General features: G+C 39.2%; 2 protein-coding genes and 1 long non-coding RNA gene across 3 annotated transcripts; 2 read left to right on the forward strand and 1 right to left on the reverse strand.

The window, feature by feature from the left end:
* Positions 1-2,222: 2,222 nt before the first annotated feature.
* LOC107592792 (dehydrogenase/reductase SDR family member 11-like) lies at positions 2,223-4,775 on the forward strand (the record flags this gene model as incomplete). The annotated part of the gene is made up of 7 exons (XM_016282357.1): positions 2,223-2,315; positions 3,145-3,354; positions 3,434-3,528; positions 3,617-3,746; positions 3,856-3,948; positions 4,217-4,282; positions 4,552-4,775. Coding segments are annotated over 7 exons (729 nt in total), but the record flags the coding sequence as incomplete, so codon positions are not given.
* Positions 4,776-6,730: 1,955 nt separating this feature from the next.
* Positions 6,731-10,102, reverse strand: LOC107592754 (uncharacterized). The gene is made up of 4 exons (XM_016282305.1): positions 9,506-10,102; positions 9,276-9,408; positions 8,509-8,643; positions 6,731-8,399 (listed from the first exon to the last, which is right to left on the reverse strand). The coding sequence occupies exons 1-4, from the start codon at positions 10,035-10,037 to the stop codon at positions 6,929-6,931; spliced, it is 2,271 nt and encodes a 756-aa protein (XP_016137791.1). The 5' UTR covers positions 10,038-10,102; the 3' UTR covers positions 6,731-6,928.
* A 1,173-nt stretch (positions 10,103-11,275) lies between these two features.
* LOC107592756 (uncharacterized) lies at positions 11,276-14,334 on the forward strand. Its single transcript, XR_001610022.1, has 3 exons — positions 11,276-11,446; positions 14,000-14,133; positions 14,265-14,334. It is a non-coding gene; the product is annotated as an uncharacterized lncRNA (long non-coding RNA).
* The last annotated feature ends 1,087 nt before the right edge of the window (positions 14,335-15,421 follow it).

Genomic DNA, 15,421 nt, shown 5'->3' on the forward strand with positions numbered 1-15,421 from the left:
ATTGCAGCCATTTGCTAAAATCATTTAAGTTAATTGTTTTCTCATTAATGTACACACAGCACCCCATATTGACAGAAAAACACAGCATTGTTGACATTTTTGCAGATTTATTCAAAAAGAAAAACTGAAATATCACATGGTCTTAATTATTCAGACCCTTTGCTCAGTATTTAGTAGAAGCACCCTTTTGATCTAATACAGCCATGGGTCTTTTTGGGAAAGATGCAACAAGTTTTTCACACCTGGATTTGGGGATCCTCTGCCATTCCTCCTTGCAGATCCTCTCCAGTTCTGTCAGGTTGGATGGTAAACGTTGGTGGACAGCCATTTTTAGGTCTCTCCAGAGATGCTCAATTGGGTTTAAGTCAGGGCTCTGGCTGGGCCATTCAAGAACAGTCACAGAGTTGTTGTGAAGCCACTCCTTCGTTATTTTAGCTGTGTGCTTAGGGTCATTGTCTTGTTGGTATAACAAACTTTTGCTACAAGTTTGATTGCATCATATAATAATTGCTGTTAATATTATTCATCGTCTGTTTTATTACGTCTTATATTGATTTTTCCGTTCTGCTGGTTCGTCTGGTCAGAGGAGAACTGGCCCCCGAACTGAGCCTGGTTTCTCCCAAGGTTTTTTCTCCATTCTGTCACTGATGGAGTTTTGGTTCCTTGCCGCTGTCGCCTCTGGCTTGCTTAGTTGGGGACACTTCATTTCCAGCGTTATCGTTGACATAATTGCAAAGATATTATTTAAACTGAACTGAGCTGGATGTTGACATCACTGAATTCAATGATGAACTGTCTTTAACTGAAAAATGAGTGTTTACTATTGTCATTTTGCATTATTGACACTATTTTCCTATTTAATGCTGTTCAGTTGCTTTGTCACAATCTGTATTGTTAAAAGCGCTATATAAATAAAGGTGACTTGACTGGACTAGTGCATAAAAACATACAATTAGCATTCAAGTTTCAGAAAAAAAATGATGCAATAGCCTTTTTATCTCCCTATACTGCATTGAATATTGATGTTCATGTTGAATTTAAGTGCGAATTTCTAATGGCGCTGCATGAACCTGACACTTCCGAACTAAAGAGAAGGACGTGGAAGTGCTATTCGCAGCAGCAATCCTAACGGTTAAACACGTTTTACTGAACTGAATTTTATTGTTACACTGGAAAATGCGGAGGTAGAACATAATAGCAAGCTATTGCAAATAATGTCTGAATTGCAAGTATTGAATGTGACAGAAAACCCAAGAAAATCTTGGAGGAACTGACAGGATTCAGGTGCGCTGATATAGGGGGAGCGCAGGGCACAAAGTAACGCGGGGTTAGTTGTAACGCACACGGTTGTAATATTTCCACACATGCTAGCATAACCAAATTTACAGTATTTATTAGTTACCATATCAACATTATATAGGAAAAAATCTTGAAGATGTCAATGAACATTTATTTTACCATAGTAAAATAAAAATTCTGGCTTAAGTACATTTTTCATCTCTGTTTATATTAATAATTTAAAATTAGACATTATTATTTTTAAAAATGCTATTATTTTAGTCTCCAATCTGTTATTTATCAGTTTAGATAGTTTTTGTTTAATGCTTCGCTAACTAGCAGAAAGACGGCAACTGGTTTTAAACTCCAGTTGTGCAGATGGGGCACGCTGTAACACTGCGTTACAGTGTGCTGTTCTATGACATTACACTATTTACTTTAATGCATTTTAATGAGAAACAACAAGAAACAGGTGAATAAAGACTGACAGTCAATGTTTAATGTTTAGACATTATTATTTCAAGACATGTAAAGCATTTTTTGCTCGTTTATGTGGGCCGTCCCAAGCATGGTTGCAATGTGTTCATTGTCAAACTCCAAAATCAGATTATTTTTAATTCTTTAATTCTTATTTTATTTTATTAACAAAATATTTGAGCTTGTCTTGTATATTTTTTTCATTCGATCAGATAACATTTTAAGCTGTCATAGGTCATGTTACAACGCACCCCTCAGACGTTACAATGTACCCCACACCTATGGGGCATGTTGTCACATTTCACTCCCATTTTTTGAGGGTAAATAACGTAAAACGTATACACTGTAATCATGAAACAAAGCGACATATTTGTACTAGACAAGTGTAAAATTACTGTGGATAAAAAATATATATTCTGAACCCCATGTGGATTTACACAAACTGAGAAAGTCAAAAAGTGTTACTTTGTGCCCCGCTCTCCCCCTACAGTAGCAGAAAGTCTCTTGTACAGCATGGCATGAAGGTGGTCGGCTGTGCCAGAAATGTGGAGCAAATAGAGGTAATTATACAGTTATGAGGAAAATTCGCATATGATGCTTCAGGAAAAAAAACAACGAAATGCTGTGAGGACATCGCAGGTAATTTATGTAGCACCTGGATCATAGATCATTATGGACCACCTTAGATCATTTTAAATATAACTGATAGCCTATCTTAATTTATTTTCTATCTGCTTCTTTTACTCACCCTTGTGTTATATGATATCTGTATGATTTCTTGGAAAACAAAAGGGCACATTCAATGAAGTAACTGAAGCCAATGGAAACGTTTTTGAGATACTAGTATAAAACTTAGTAATTAGGCCATCTCAGATTTACTTAATTTGCAAGTGTTTTGACTGAAAACGTTTGTTAAAATAAATGTAAATTATGTATATCTTGAAGCTGTGAACAAAGTGTCTATGGCTCTAGCAAAAATGTCCAAGGTTATTAAAGGGATAGTTCACCCAAAAATGAAAATTATGTCAACATTTACTAACTCTTAAGTTGTTCCTAACCTTCTCCTGTTGAACAGAAAAGAAGATATTTTGAAGAATATGGGTTAAAAACTGTTTGATGAACCCCACTGAAAAAAAAATACTTTGGAAGTCAATGGGGACCATCAACATTTTTCAAAACATGTTCAACAGAAGAAAGAAACTTATTTATGTATTGAGTAAATGATGACCGAATTTTTATTTCGGGGTGAACTATCCCTGAAAACAGTGTACATTGCATTGCATTCTGACAAATTATTATGATACTAGAGCAGCAATAATACAAAGTTATAAACCTCTGACATTGGTTTTTGAGCTTTGTAACCTTCATGAAATTTCTTCCCTTTCACAGAAACTGGCTGCGGAATGTGTCAGTAGTGGATTCAGCGGCACTCTGATACCATATAAATGTGATCTGTCTGTAGAGGACGACATGTTATCCATGTTCTCCTGGATCAAAGTTCAACATCATGGAGTTGACGTGTGCATTAATAATGCTGGTTTGGCTCTCCCAGAGCCACTGTTGAGTGGCAAAACCAGTGGCTGGAAAACTATAATGGATGTATGTAAATCAAATAAGCAGTTATTCCTTATCTGAACTGCAGAATGTGTCATGTTAGTCACGGCCAAAACTTTTGCAGGTGAATGTCATTGCCCTGTCAGTGTGCGCCCGTGAAGCATACCAGTCCATGAAAGAAAGAAAAGTTGATGATGGTCATATCATTAATATTAACAAGTACAGGTTGCACCTTTGTTCTATGTACTCATTTTCTTGTCTATGTGCAGACACAAAAGCATTCAATGTCTTAAAATACATATTTTAGTATTTGTGGACACCGGGTCGTCAACAACGCTGATGCACACTTCTACACCGCCAGCAAATATGCAGTGACGGCTCTCACAGATGGTTTGAGGCAAGAGTTACGAGAGGCCAAAACCCACATACATGCCACAGTAAGCGCAGGAGGATCAGGATTTGCTTCTGCTGAACACTTTATTTATGTAATATGATTACTGCATGTACAAAGACTTGTTGGCACTAAGTGTTCTCTCTCTTTAACAGTGTATTTCTCCTGGTTTAGTGGAGACAGAATTTGCCTCCCGACGTTTTAGTGAAAACCCAGAAATAGCTGTTGCTACCTACAAAAGTGTAAAGGTATAGACCAGGGCTGTCCAAACTCGGTCCTGGAGGGCCGGTGTCCTGCAGAGTTTAGCTCCAACTTGCCTCAACACACCTGACTGGAAGTTTCTATGCCTAGTAAGAGCTTGATTAGCTGGTTCAGGTGTGTTTAATTAGGGTTGGAGCTAAACTCTGCGGGACACCGGCCCTCCAGGACCGAGTTTGGACAGTCCTGGTATAGACATTGTGATTCCTTTCTATACAACATGTTGAAGGTCATCATTTACATGTTTAAATATTACAGTGCCTACAAGTAGCTGACATTGCAAACGCAGTGGTGTATGTCCTGAGTGCTCCTCCTCATGTTCAAGTACGCAACGTGCATCACTGGAGAAACTATTGTGCGATTAATGTTTGCTGTCACTTCATCAATGTTCTGAATATGAGATGAATGGGATATTTTGGTGATAAGAATTTGTCAAAAATTAGAATAATCACTGTTCTTTGTTGGTTTCTACTGATATAGAGTCAATTTGAGCAGCAGTGGAAAATTTCGGCATTGTATTTTCTAGGTAGAATCTTGATTTAATGGCTGAATTGTTTAATATAATAGTTTTTTCCTTCCTCTTGTGTACGTAGATTGGTGACATTGAGATCACGCCAGTGGAGCAGTCGATGTAACCTGAGCAAATAAACGGGATCAAGCATCTCTGACACAATGTGACAGTGATGAAGGACAGAACTTGAAGTAAAAAAAAAGACTGTTCAATTTACTATATTGCTAATATATGTAGTATACTAGTATAGCATATTTACTACTAATAATAGTACATCTATTATTGTAAATGTTACTAGACAGACAAAAATATGATTTTTAGAAAAAGTTCTAAACACTCTTGGTGCTGTTTTAAATATTTTTAAAAAATCAGTTGTGCAAAATGCAGAATCACTGTCATTTATTTTGCTCGACATCATATTGATGAACATTTGTGGACAAAAAAATCAGTGCTGATGAAATGGGATACTTCTGTACAAACTTTAGCTCTGAATTTGCATCTCAGCATTGCAGGGTTACATTGCATCAATGGTTCTAACTTCACGATTAAGTTATTGACTTCGGTAACAAAAAAGTATAAACCCTGGTAACCCTTTTTATGTACTTCTGAAGATTTGGACTATAGTGCCGTGTTTTATGATCTACATTTATGGTGCTTTTTTGCTATTCTGGAGCTTTGGTAGAAACTACCAAATAGCTCTTTACTCTTTCTGTTTTATTTTTGAGAAATCAAGGGTGACACCTATTGAATATTGAGAAGTAGAGAAACTACTTCCAGTGCTTATTATGCCAAGAGCGTAAAACAATATTAGTGAAAGAGTCTGTCGCCTTGTTTTCCTCTAAAAACAGTATAGTAAAGAAAGGGATTAAAAAGCAACTGTTACTTTCCAATGTATTTATAGTATAAATGACAATCATAAAACTGATTTTTGCTTGCATTTGCTTTTATTTTAAGACTGTAGCTGCCCAATGTTTCGTCCTCATGCATGATTGGCATCTCAAGGAAAATTGCCTAGCAACCAGCCCTGAGTATAAGATGTGTGTTAAGGCTGTGAGGGAAGCATTAAGTGCTTGTTGTTTTGCCATTGAAGATTCTGCTTAAAAATGTAAAGTTCATTAAAATCATTTTGCTTTAAGCCAAATAGCCAGATTAGTTATATCTAGCCACTTTTTGTACTTTTTACCCGCTTTACATTCCTTCGCGTTCCTCTGCGGTCTTTAGATGGTCTGTCTCAGCATGTGGACAGAGCACGCAGTTACTCAGCAAAAGCCTCTTGTTCGTATGGGAACACAGTCCCGCCCTCTTAACCCCATTTCCATGACCGCAACAGCACGAAACACTGTGGAATCAATCATGAATTGTCTTTTATGCTCTGTAAGTGATACTATTGTACTGTTTTTGGAATGTATATTATTTCATAATGTCGACACCCTCTGAATGCTCTGAATTATTCCGTGTCTGGGAACCAGGAAGCTGGTATGAGACTCCACATTGTTTTCACACACTCGTTCTGAAACTGCTGAGTACAGCGGAGTTGCGGAGGAGGAAGCTGGTGTGATGCAAAATGGTGTGATGTTCTGTCCAGGCCATAATATTGGAAATGGATAATGGAAATCACACAGTGGTCTCCCTTGAGTAGTATGTTTTCATGAGAACGTGTTAATGAAACATCTGAAAACCCTGTTGAAACATACAGTATGTACTTTCAATGGCCCCAACTTTAATCGTTCAAGACCTAACTAGGAAGTCAGATCCCCCAAACCCCATAATTCACACCTTCACGTCCAGACTTCTACATGAATTAAATTTGAATATTTAAAAGCAGCTACTTCATATGCATTGTAACACTGTGATTTAAATCACATCTTCCATTGCATATTTCAGACTGCGATTCTGCAAAGGCCTTGCTTTCTAACAAGAACATGTGAGGATCAGCTGATGGGAGATTTGAGTTCAGTGTTACAATACATTTAATGTCGGACAGTGGGTGAGGTACCTAAAGCAGATTATCCTTTGAGAAGAATGTGACCCTTAAGTCCACTGGCAAAAGCTTTGTAAGGCCAAAGTCTGTGCTAGAACAATGACCATCATAAATGGACTCAGTGCACTCGCTTCTTTTTTGTTTTTTAACAGGAGAGCAAATGCTGTAAATAATCAGGTTACCTGGAGGAACACTTAACACTTCATTTATTAAAAACAAAACCCATACTGTGAAGCAGAGGAATGTTTTCTCAAAACACGCTATATTCCACCAGTGCTCTTATTTACTTTATTCAGCAATCATGTCGAGAAACACATGCTTCATAAAAATGATCTGATCTGTCAGTCTACCATCAAGGGAGCTATAAAAACAGAGTAGGTAAAAACACGCTGCTTATTAAAACAATGTTGCTGCATATCGTATGGCAGCCTAGAAGATAACCAACCGTTTGGTCGCACCATGTGGAGCTTGTTGAATTTCACTCTCTCTTAATTTTTCCACGCTTTTCTCGGTTTCCTCGCTCCTTGCTTCTCTTCATTTTCGTGTTCCTAGGTCTGCGGGTTGCCTTGGACGGAGTGTTAGTGTGTAGAAGAGGAAACATTGGTGCCGTGTTTATCTCTGGACCCTTCAACTGAAACTCAGTGTCCTTTTCGATCAGAGTCGGGAGGGGTGTTGTGTCTGTAACGTCCGGCAAAACTGCTTCATAGCAGATTTTGATTACACGCCTTCCTTTGTTCCTTCTACCATTGGTGTCCTTCAAACTTTCTGTTGGGTTTTCAAGTCGGTCCAATCCCAGTCGCTCTAGTACATCTGTTGGCCCGACTGTTGCAGAACCTGTGAACAATAGTGGATCCTGAGAGCTGATAACACGAGGAGGTCCTTCTGTAGAAGAAGCAATGATTTTCCTCATTCTCTTTCTTCCTTCTCTCTGCCTCGAACTTGGCATTTTGGTTCTAACAATGGGTGTTTTTTGTGTAGTAGTGAACACATGTCCCTTTTCATCCATGTAATGTGTAATCTGCGTCACTTCGTTTCTTACAGCATCAACTGGACTCTCGGTTGTTGATGTTGCGAGGCTGACACCTTTAGATGGACTAGTCGAGAGAGTTTCTTCCTTGAAATAAAGTTGGGTGGCTTCTGTGGAAGGGTTGTTTTTTCTTTGCTTTTTCTTTCCGGCTCTTTGCCTCAGCTTAGCTCTGATCTTATAGCGGACAATGTGAGATGCAGGTGAGGAGGAGACGAACTCTGTGTCGTTTGTTTGGTTGTGCTCTAGAATCTCTGGTTCTTTACCTGTCTTTATTGAGGTTGTAATGGTAGCAACATCCTGATTATCATTCACTGTCCTCTGAGGATCATCTCTCATCATCTTATTAGAATTTCCTACAGAGTCTAGCTCACTGTTCATGAAATTATTTTCTTTTATGCTAAACCGATTCATCTTCGCTGCTTCCTCCACAAAGTTGTTCTTACCCATGACCTCCTCTGTTTGACCGGTTGACGGCGCACCGGCCGTTCCTTCGTCGACCTTTAACACGGCATCAAGTTTTTTATTCTTCTTCCTGCCTTTACCCCTTCCTCTTTTCTTCTTGTTCTCTTTTTTCTTCTTGCTGGAATTTTTCTTCCTCTTCTTCTCTGACGTCTGAGTTTCTCCTTTACCTGTGTCTGCGGATGAGCTTTGAGAGGTGGAGACTGTGGCGAGCACTTTGATTAAATCCTCTGCAGCCGTCACCACATTTGTGAGCGAGGGTTCTTCAGGGGCGGTGGTCTTTGATTCAGAGAATGACGACTGTGTTGTGCTTTCAGCGTTCTGAGTCTTGTTCTGCTTTTCTTCGTCTGACTCTTTCTTAGGAGGAGCGATAGTCAATACATCAATGACATCAATGCCTCCAAAGTCATAAGCGTTTGATTCTTTAATCACTGCTACGGGAACTCTGTCATACTTTTTACACCTTTATGATGGAGAGAAGAGTTAAAAATTGCATTTTTTGGCAACTGTAGACTGTACACTAGACTAGAGTATATGGAAGGATTTAGAACTTCACAGAATTTGATACTTACACCCCATACCAGTGACGCTCAACACACTGCTCTTCAAATGAAAACTCAAAGCAAGGCACTTCGATCACATTAAAGAAAGCTTGTCCGACTACTCGGGATGAAGTGTCATTGACACATCTCAGGCATTCCTTTAAGCTGTAAGATGCAGATATAAGTGGTCATTAGCATAAATAAATATGGAGATGATTTCAAAATGTCTATTTTTTCAGCATTTTTACATAAAGATAATGATTTCGATTTGATTGCAGCTTTGACATCAGTTAAAAAAAATAACTTTCATTTGAAATCATACACAGCAAAAATTGGTAACCTGTTGCAATCGTTAACTTGATTTTTTTTTCCTACCTGATCTAATTCTTAAATGTAGGGTTGTTTGTACACCCTTAATTATAATATGATGGTTCTGTGAAAAATAGTTGTCAGTAAAAATTAGGCTAATTTATGTTGATTGTTGTAACATCCCAGAAGCACATTTTAACATTTTGTAGGTAACTGACAAATATCAACAAGATTTGTAGGTTATATGTTTTTGCATAAAACATAATTAAATCACAGTTTAGTCCTTCAATTAAATAGAATTGAAAAGAAACAATACTTAAATTCTCATAATAAAAGTGTCTCAATTAATATAACGTCATAAAAACGGCTTATCTACAATTTTTTTGTTTTTAAAGTAGTTTTAAATGAAGTAGACCTATAGCTTGTCATGCTGCTGGAGGCTGCTGTCATCTATCAAACTTACACATTCTGGACCACATCAAACTTACGCATTGTCGCAGTCGCAGTGGCTCAGGGGGTGCCATTTAAAGTTGGTGTATCCATAGTTGGAGGAAAACGCATGGATGACGTATGGGCAGTGATCGTGAACGCGACAACATTTGTCGGTCTCTTCGAATTCGCCTAGGGTGGAAAAATCACATGCACAAAATGCCTAAACACTTGCTACAGTACGAAAATGAAACATAATACTCAAGTCAGTGAATTAAAGTCAACTCACCTAACTGATCATAATGATCTGCGATGTTCCCTGCACCACACCAAAGTGTCCCGGGATAAGTGAAGCCTCGCTTGGTTCGCGTCTTTTTATTGTTCGCCGCATCAGAGTTCGGCTCTTTTGCTGGTTGTGTCGTCGCGATGAAGTTTCTGTCGCCTTTTGATTTCAACTTGTTACAATTCGCCTTCGCTTCGGACACCCCTGTCAAACTCATCTTCAAATCAGAGCTCATTTGGTTTCTTAGCCCAAGCCTGCAAACATGCATGAAGGATTTGACTTGCATTTCGTTTTGGATCACAGAGCAGTCCACCAGGCGGCCCTCAGAGTCATGCACAGAGCGAACCTCTTGAGCGCCATCGGTAACCTGATGGAGGTGATACTCTCCTACAACTGAACTTTTGGCGCAAAGAGTGTTGTTGAGCATGTAAAAGAGCTCTTTGCTCTCTTTTTCTGCATCTAAAGCTTGGCTTAAGAATTCGCCTTTAACAAAATTCCTGTCTAGATAAGACAGAAACACGAAAAACACGGACCACATCGCGGCGGGCGGCACTTTCAGCACCACGGAGTCTCAGACAGCACCGCAGCCTCTCCTGTCCTACGAGAACCGGCTTCTTTCACCGGCTGCCGTGGGTATTAATATATTGCTGGTCAATGATGGGAGGAGTCTGGCATTTAATTAACCCTTTCCTCCTCCAATGAACTTGAAAACCCTAATATGCATCTGTTTCCTCCCCCTGTCGTCCGTGTGGCAAGTGTACAGTGTGCAATGATTTCCGATGGATTCTCATTTCCAATGGATAGAGCCTATTTGCAAAAAGCAAATTCGTATTTATCTTATTTGCGAGAGGGAAAGGTTGCAATGCAAAAGCTAACAAACAAAAGGGTATTCTTGTTTTGTTTCTTTTTTAAAGTAAATCAATGCTTTGTTGAAACCACATTTTGTATTATTGTTATTACATTTTAGGACAATAGAAAGCATGGCATTACAGTTAAAAGTAGGCTATAAGACATGAGATTTACAAGTATTTAAGGCAAATTTAACCTAGGTATTGTACAAAGACATTCCAAACAAAAGGAAAAGAGGGGGGAAAAATAGGCCTATATATACATACATAAGTTATATAGCTATATATAGGTTATATATATTAGATAAGTAAAATACTTTGTTTTCAACCGTTTCATTAATCACAAAAGTCAGATTAAGTAATTCCTAAATAAGAGGTAACGATCGCAACAGTTCGCTGCTTGAGAGCTTGGCGTTAGAATCAGTATTTATCATTTTGTTATATATTTACATCACAAATATCACGAATGGTGATATTGTAAAACTCTTTGAGTTGGTTTAACATTAGAATACACTGACAGAATAAATGACTTCCGACCTCCTGAAAGTCATTGAATACCAGCACACAGAGTAAAAACAATACAAACTTTACATCACATCTACAAATACAATAGGACTATAGCATATTTTTCTAGATAAAATGCAAACACAATTTCAATGTAGGCTCTTTTTAATCAAGCCGTGTTTGTTGTGTGCAGGCGCACCGGAATATGTAATCCCACATAATGAATGTAGGGTGTAATGGATATGTGTGTTTTGACCGCAAGTAACCCCATCGCTCCCCACACCTCGAGATTTACTTTGGTGACGCAGCAAGGAGGAGGTTCCTTTGGCGCTTTCCATAGTAACAAGAGATGGGGTGATCCTTCCGACCCAGCGAGATTGGGCATTCTAATTTCACAAAAGGAATGGGTAGTGACCTAATTTGGAACAGTGGGCTTTTTCAGTTCAGACCAATGAAGATCTCCATGCAGTTATTGAACATCAGTCAGTGTCTTTTCCTATGGTTACATGGATCTTAACTTTGGGACTTTAACAGAAGCAGGCGCCAGCAAAGTGAAAAAGAGTAATTTGAGAAGAGAACGCACGTTTGTCCATATGTAAATATATTTGCAATTGTATATGGCTGTTGCGTTCAAACAATGAAATATGTAGCTTTCCATTGCTGTATTTCTTAGAAAAAGATCATATGATTAAAATGGTCCATTCCAGATGAGATTAACTCATCTTTATTTATTAAGTTAGCCTATAACTATTGGTGCAACATTGTTGAAAAGGGTACAAACGACGAACTAATACAATAACCAAATAAATCAGGATTTATGCAAGTGCAAGTCCAAAAGCAAAATATTTATGGTCGGCTTTTAAAGAGCCCCCATTGAGTCTAACAGTGGGCTTTGGCAAATCGGATTGGTGGGGGAAGAAACAAATGATGTAAAATCACCAGAGGCAACATGCGACATTGTAACATTGGACATTGGAAAATCGGCCCGATGTAGTATTAATTTAATGCTCATTAAAAAGTTTTGCCCGGATATTAATCAGCGCGTGTTCCGCATACCTGACGAACTGTTACTTCATTCCAACACACTGTGTAATTTCGAAATACCGCATTTTCTTTCAAACGTTTATGATCTACAATAGCACAAGTTCTTGGAGCACAAATCTGAAATACTGGAATATTTTTAAAACGATGGCATGACAGCGCAAAACTGTGCTCAAGATTTCTGATGTACAGAGGAGTTCATTATCTTAAATTGCACATGATTTTCAGATAGGTTAAAAAGGAACCCTATTTTCCTATATTAAACAATTAAATAAAATAGTCAGCTGCTCAATCAAGAGGTCACTATGAGAAATCTCTGCAGAAAATAAAATGTAAAAGACCAAAAGATTCAATAATAAAATTGTCCATAGCATCATAATTTCGATCTTTAGTGGATCGTATGGATGTACTGTAGGGTATAGGCGAGTCCTGCATAATGAGGTGGAAATTAATTGGAAAGGTGGCTCCTGGCACCTTGCACTTAAAAGGGTCATATGATGTTGCTATAAAGAACATTATTTTGTGTATTTGGTGTAATAAAATGAGTTTATGCGGTTTAAGGTAAAAAAAAAAACATTATTTTCCACATACTGTACATTATTGTTTCTCCTCTAAGCCCCGCCCTTCTGAAACCCGTCCAGCTCATTGGTCTGAAAAGCGAGGTGTGCTCTGATTGGCCAGCTATCCAGTGCGTTGTGATTGGCCGAATACCTCAAGCGTGTGACGGAAATGTTATGTCCCTTACCATACTGTGATGCCCTGTCCGGCCGGAGCGACGAGACAAAAACATTAAAACCCATTATAAACGAGGCATTTGTCTTTTTACGTGTTGCGTTGCATCGCACCGTGTAAACATAAAACCATGTCTGCATTTGTGATCGGAGAAATGACAAATAAGCGCTTCTCTACACTGCCCAAAACTCACGTTTGAATCGTCAGTGGCAAATTCTTTAAATATAAAAAACGTACTTACTCTGTGAGTCAGAACAGCCAGCATTGTAGTCTACTCTACCAGGATCAGGAAACAGTCCTCCATAAAATGCACTGGACACATCTGAATATTTGGGTTGAACTGTTCTGGAACAGTGTTGTAAATACAACATAACCACTGATTTCTAATCGTGTTCTCTTTTGGAAGACCAAACAAAGTTGTTTCGCTTTCACAACGAAACACATGGCGGGCTAGAGTGAGCGGAGGCCGGCCTGAGTGAGCAGCGGCCGGCAGATTCGACAAAGGAGCGTCCAGGGGGCTTGCGGCAACCACATGTGACGACCCCGGGCTGGACTCCGCTTCGTCCGGCGATCCACAGCGAGAAGTTGATGTATTTCCTCAGCGACCAGCACGGATCAGCTCCAGGCATGACGAAGCGGATATCGTCCTCTTTTGGAAGGCCAAACAAAGTAGTTTCGCTTTCACAACGAAACACAGTGCCTTCACGACATGGTAGCGGCGGCAACAACAATACTACAGCGAAAATAAAAGTTACGCCTTTTTTCTTTGCCTGAACATTTGGGTGGTGTTATGCAAATCTTCCCACATCGTGGCATAGACATGTGGGGGCGTGTTAGAACGATCCGTTTTAGGTAGGTGTGGTGGGGGATTTCTCTCTGGATTCACAGCCGACACCCAATCATGAATACATTTTTTATTTATTAAGGATGACGACGACAATCAAAGGCACAGAACATGCCTAAACAGCACACGTGCGAGAGAGAGAGACTGACTGAATGACTGAGCGTGTCCTCCATCAGGTTAAGTCATATTCATGAAAAAAATTTGTTTGTGATGTCCTAAGAGTAATGTTGTCTTTTCAGTGTTTATGGGTAACGTACTCCCTCATGACAGGTGTCAGTGCATCAGCTTCAGCTTTTCCCCCTGTCGTTTAACCCAGCGTTTACCCCTCACGTCACTAGCTCCGCCCTTGCGCCATAGCTCGTGACTGGAAGAGAAGATGAGTCGTTTTGAAGGGGAGGGGAGGTTAACGTTTTTTTTGATTAAAGATTACGAGGGCACATGAATTAAAAAAAAATAATGAAGTGCACGGATAAATTATTTATAATAAACACTACAGTATTCCATTAAAAAATAAGAATTTTTTTCAATCAGTGCAAAGAAATGCAAGTACTGGCAGTGCATCAGATGGAGAGATTGAAAAGTTAATCAAAGATGGCTGCTGCTCACTTTGGACAGAGATGGGGGAAGAAAAGAGTGGGCCCGAATGCAAACAAATTCTTCCAAAGGTATGTTCCAAATGTTAACATTTTCCAGAGTTACCATTCATGTTATCAGTCTGAGATTGTCTAAATAATCATACGTGTCATTGTCTGTTCTCCTTTTTGTCTCTCTTTCTGTCAATCTGTCCCTCTTTTAGGGTACACTTACTTGAGGAAGCTCCTGGAGTTTTTTTTTTCTTTTTTTCAAATAAATTCTAATATCACTCATATTTTCGTTGTCATTTTTATACTGGGGGGAAAAGGAGCACATATGGATGTTATGGGGTAGTAGGTGGGGATGCCATGAAAAGAAATGGTGTAAGGGCGAAACCCTTCATCTTTTTAAAGGTGACATGTTTAGTTGACATGCAAAAGTACATGTAGACTTAACAAGGACACTGTAAAATATGTATTTTATTTTAGTTGGAAGTAGATGCCATCTTAAGGATTTTAAGGTAACAATGTAATTTTGTGGAAAAACTAATTATTCAAAGCTCTGGTTCTATATCAAAACTGGAAGGAGTCTTTAATACACATATTTTAGAAGTTGTAATTCTGTATGAGTAAGTGTAAGTATATATATGTCAGGGTCTTGGGTAGGCATTGTAGTCTACTCTACCAGGATCAGGAAACAGTCCTCCATAAAATGCACTGGACACATCTGAATATTTGGGTTGAACTGTTCTGGAACAGTGTTGTAAATACAACTTAACCACTGATTTCTAATCGTGTTCTCTTTTGGAAGACCAAACAAAGTTGTTTCGCTTTCACAACGAAACACATGGCGGGCTAGAGTGAGCGGAGGCCGGCCTGAGTGAGCAGCGGCCGGCAGATTCGACAAAGGAGCGTCCAGGGGGCTTGCGGCAACCACATGTGACGACCCCGGGCTGGACTCCGCTTCGTCCGGCGATCCACAGCGAGAAGTTGATGTATTTCCTCAGCGACCAGCACGGATCAGCTCCAGGCATGACGAAGCGGATATCGTCCTCTTTTGGAAGGCCAAACAAAGTAGTTTCGCTTTCACAACGAAACACAGTGCCTTCACGACATGGTAGCGGCGGCAACAACAATACTACAGCGAAAATAAAAGTTACGCCTTTTTTCTTTGCCTGAACATTTGGGTGGTGTTATGCAAATCTTCCCACATCGTGGCATAGACATGTGGGGGCGTGTTAGAACGATCCGTTTTAGGTAGGTGTGGTGGGGGATTTCTCTCTGGATTCACAGCCGACACCCAATCATGAATACATTTTTTATTTATTAAGGATGACGACGACAATCAAAGGCACAGAACATGCCTAAACAGCACACGTGC

The sequence above is a fragment of the Sinocyclocheilus grahami genome, unplaced genomic scaffold (genome assembly GCF_001515645.1).
Source record: "Sinocyclocheilus grahami isolate Dianchi unplaced genomic scaffold, SAMN03320097.WGS_v1.1 scaffold158.1, whole genome shotgun sequence".
In the NCBI taxonomy this organism is placed as follows: Eukaryota; Metazoa; Chordata; class Actinopteri; order Cypriniformes; family Cyprinidae; genus Sinocyclocheilus; species Sinocyclocheilus grahami.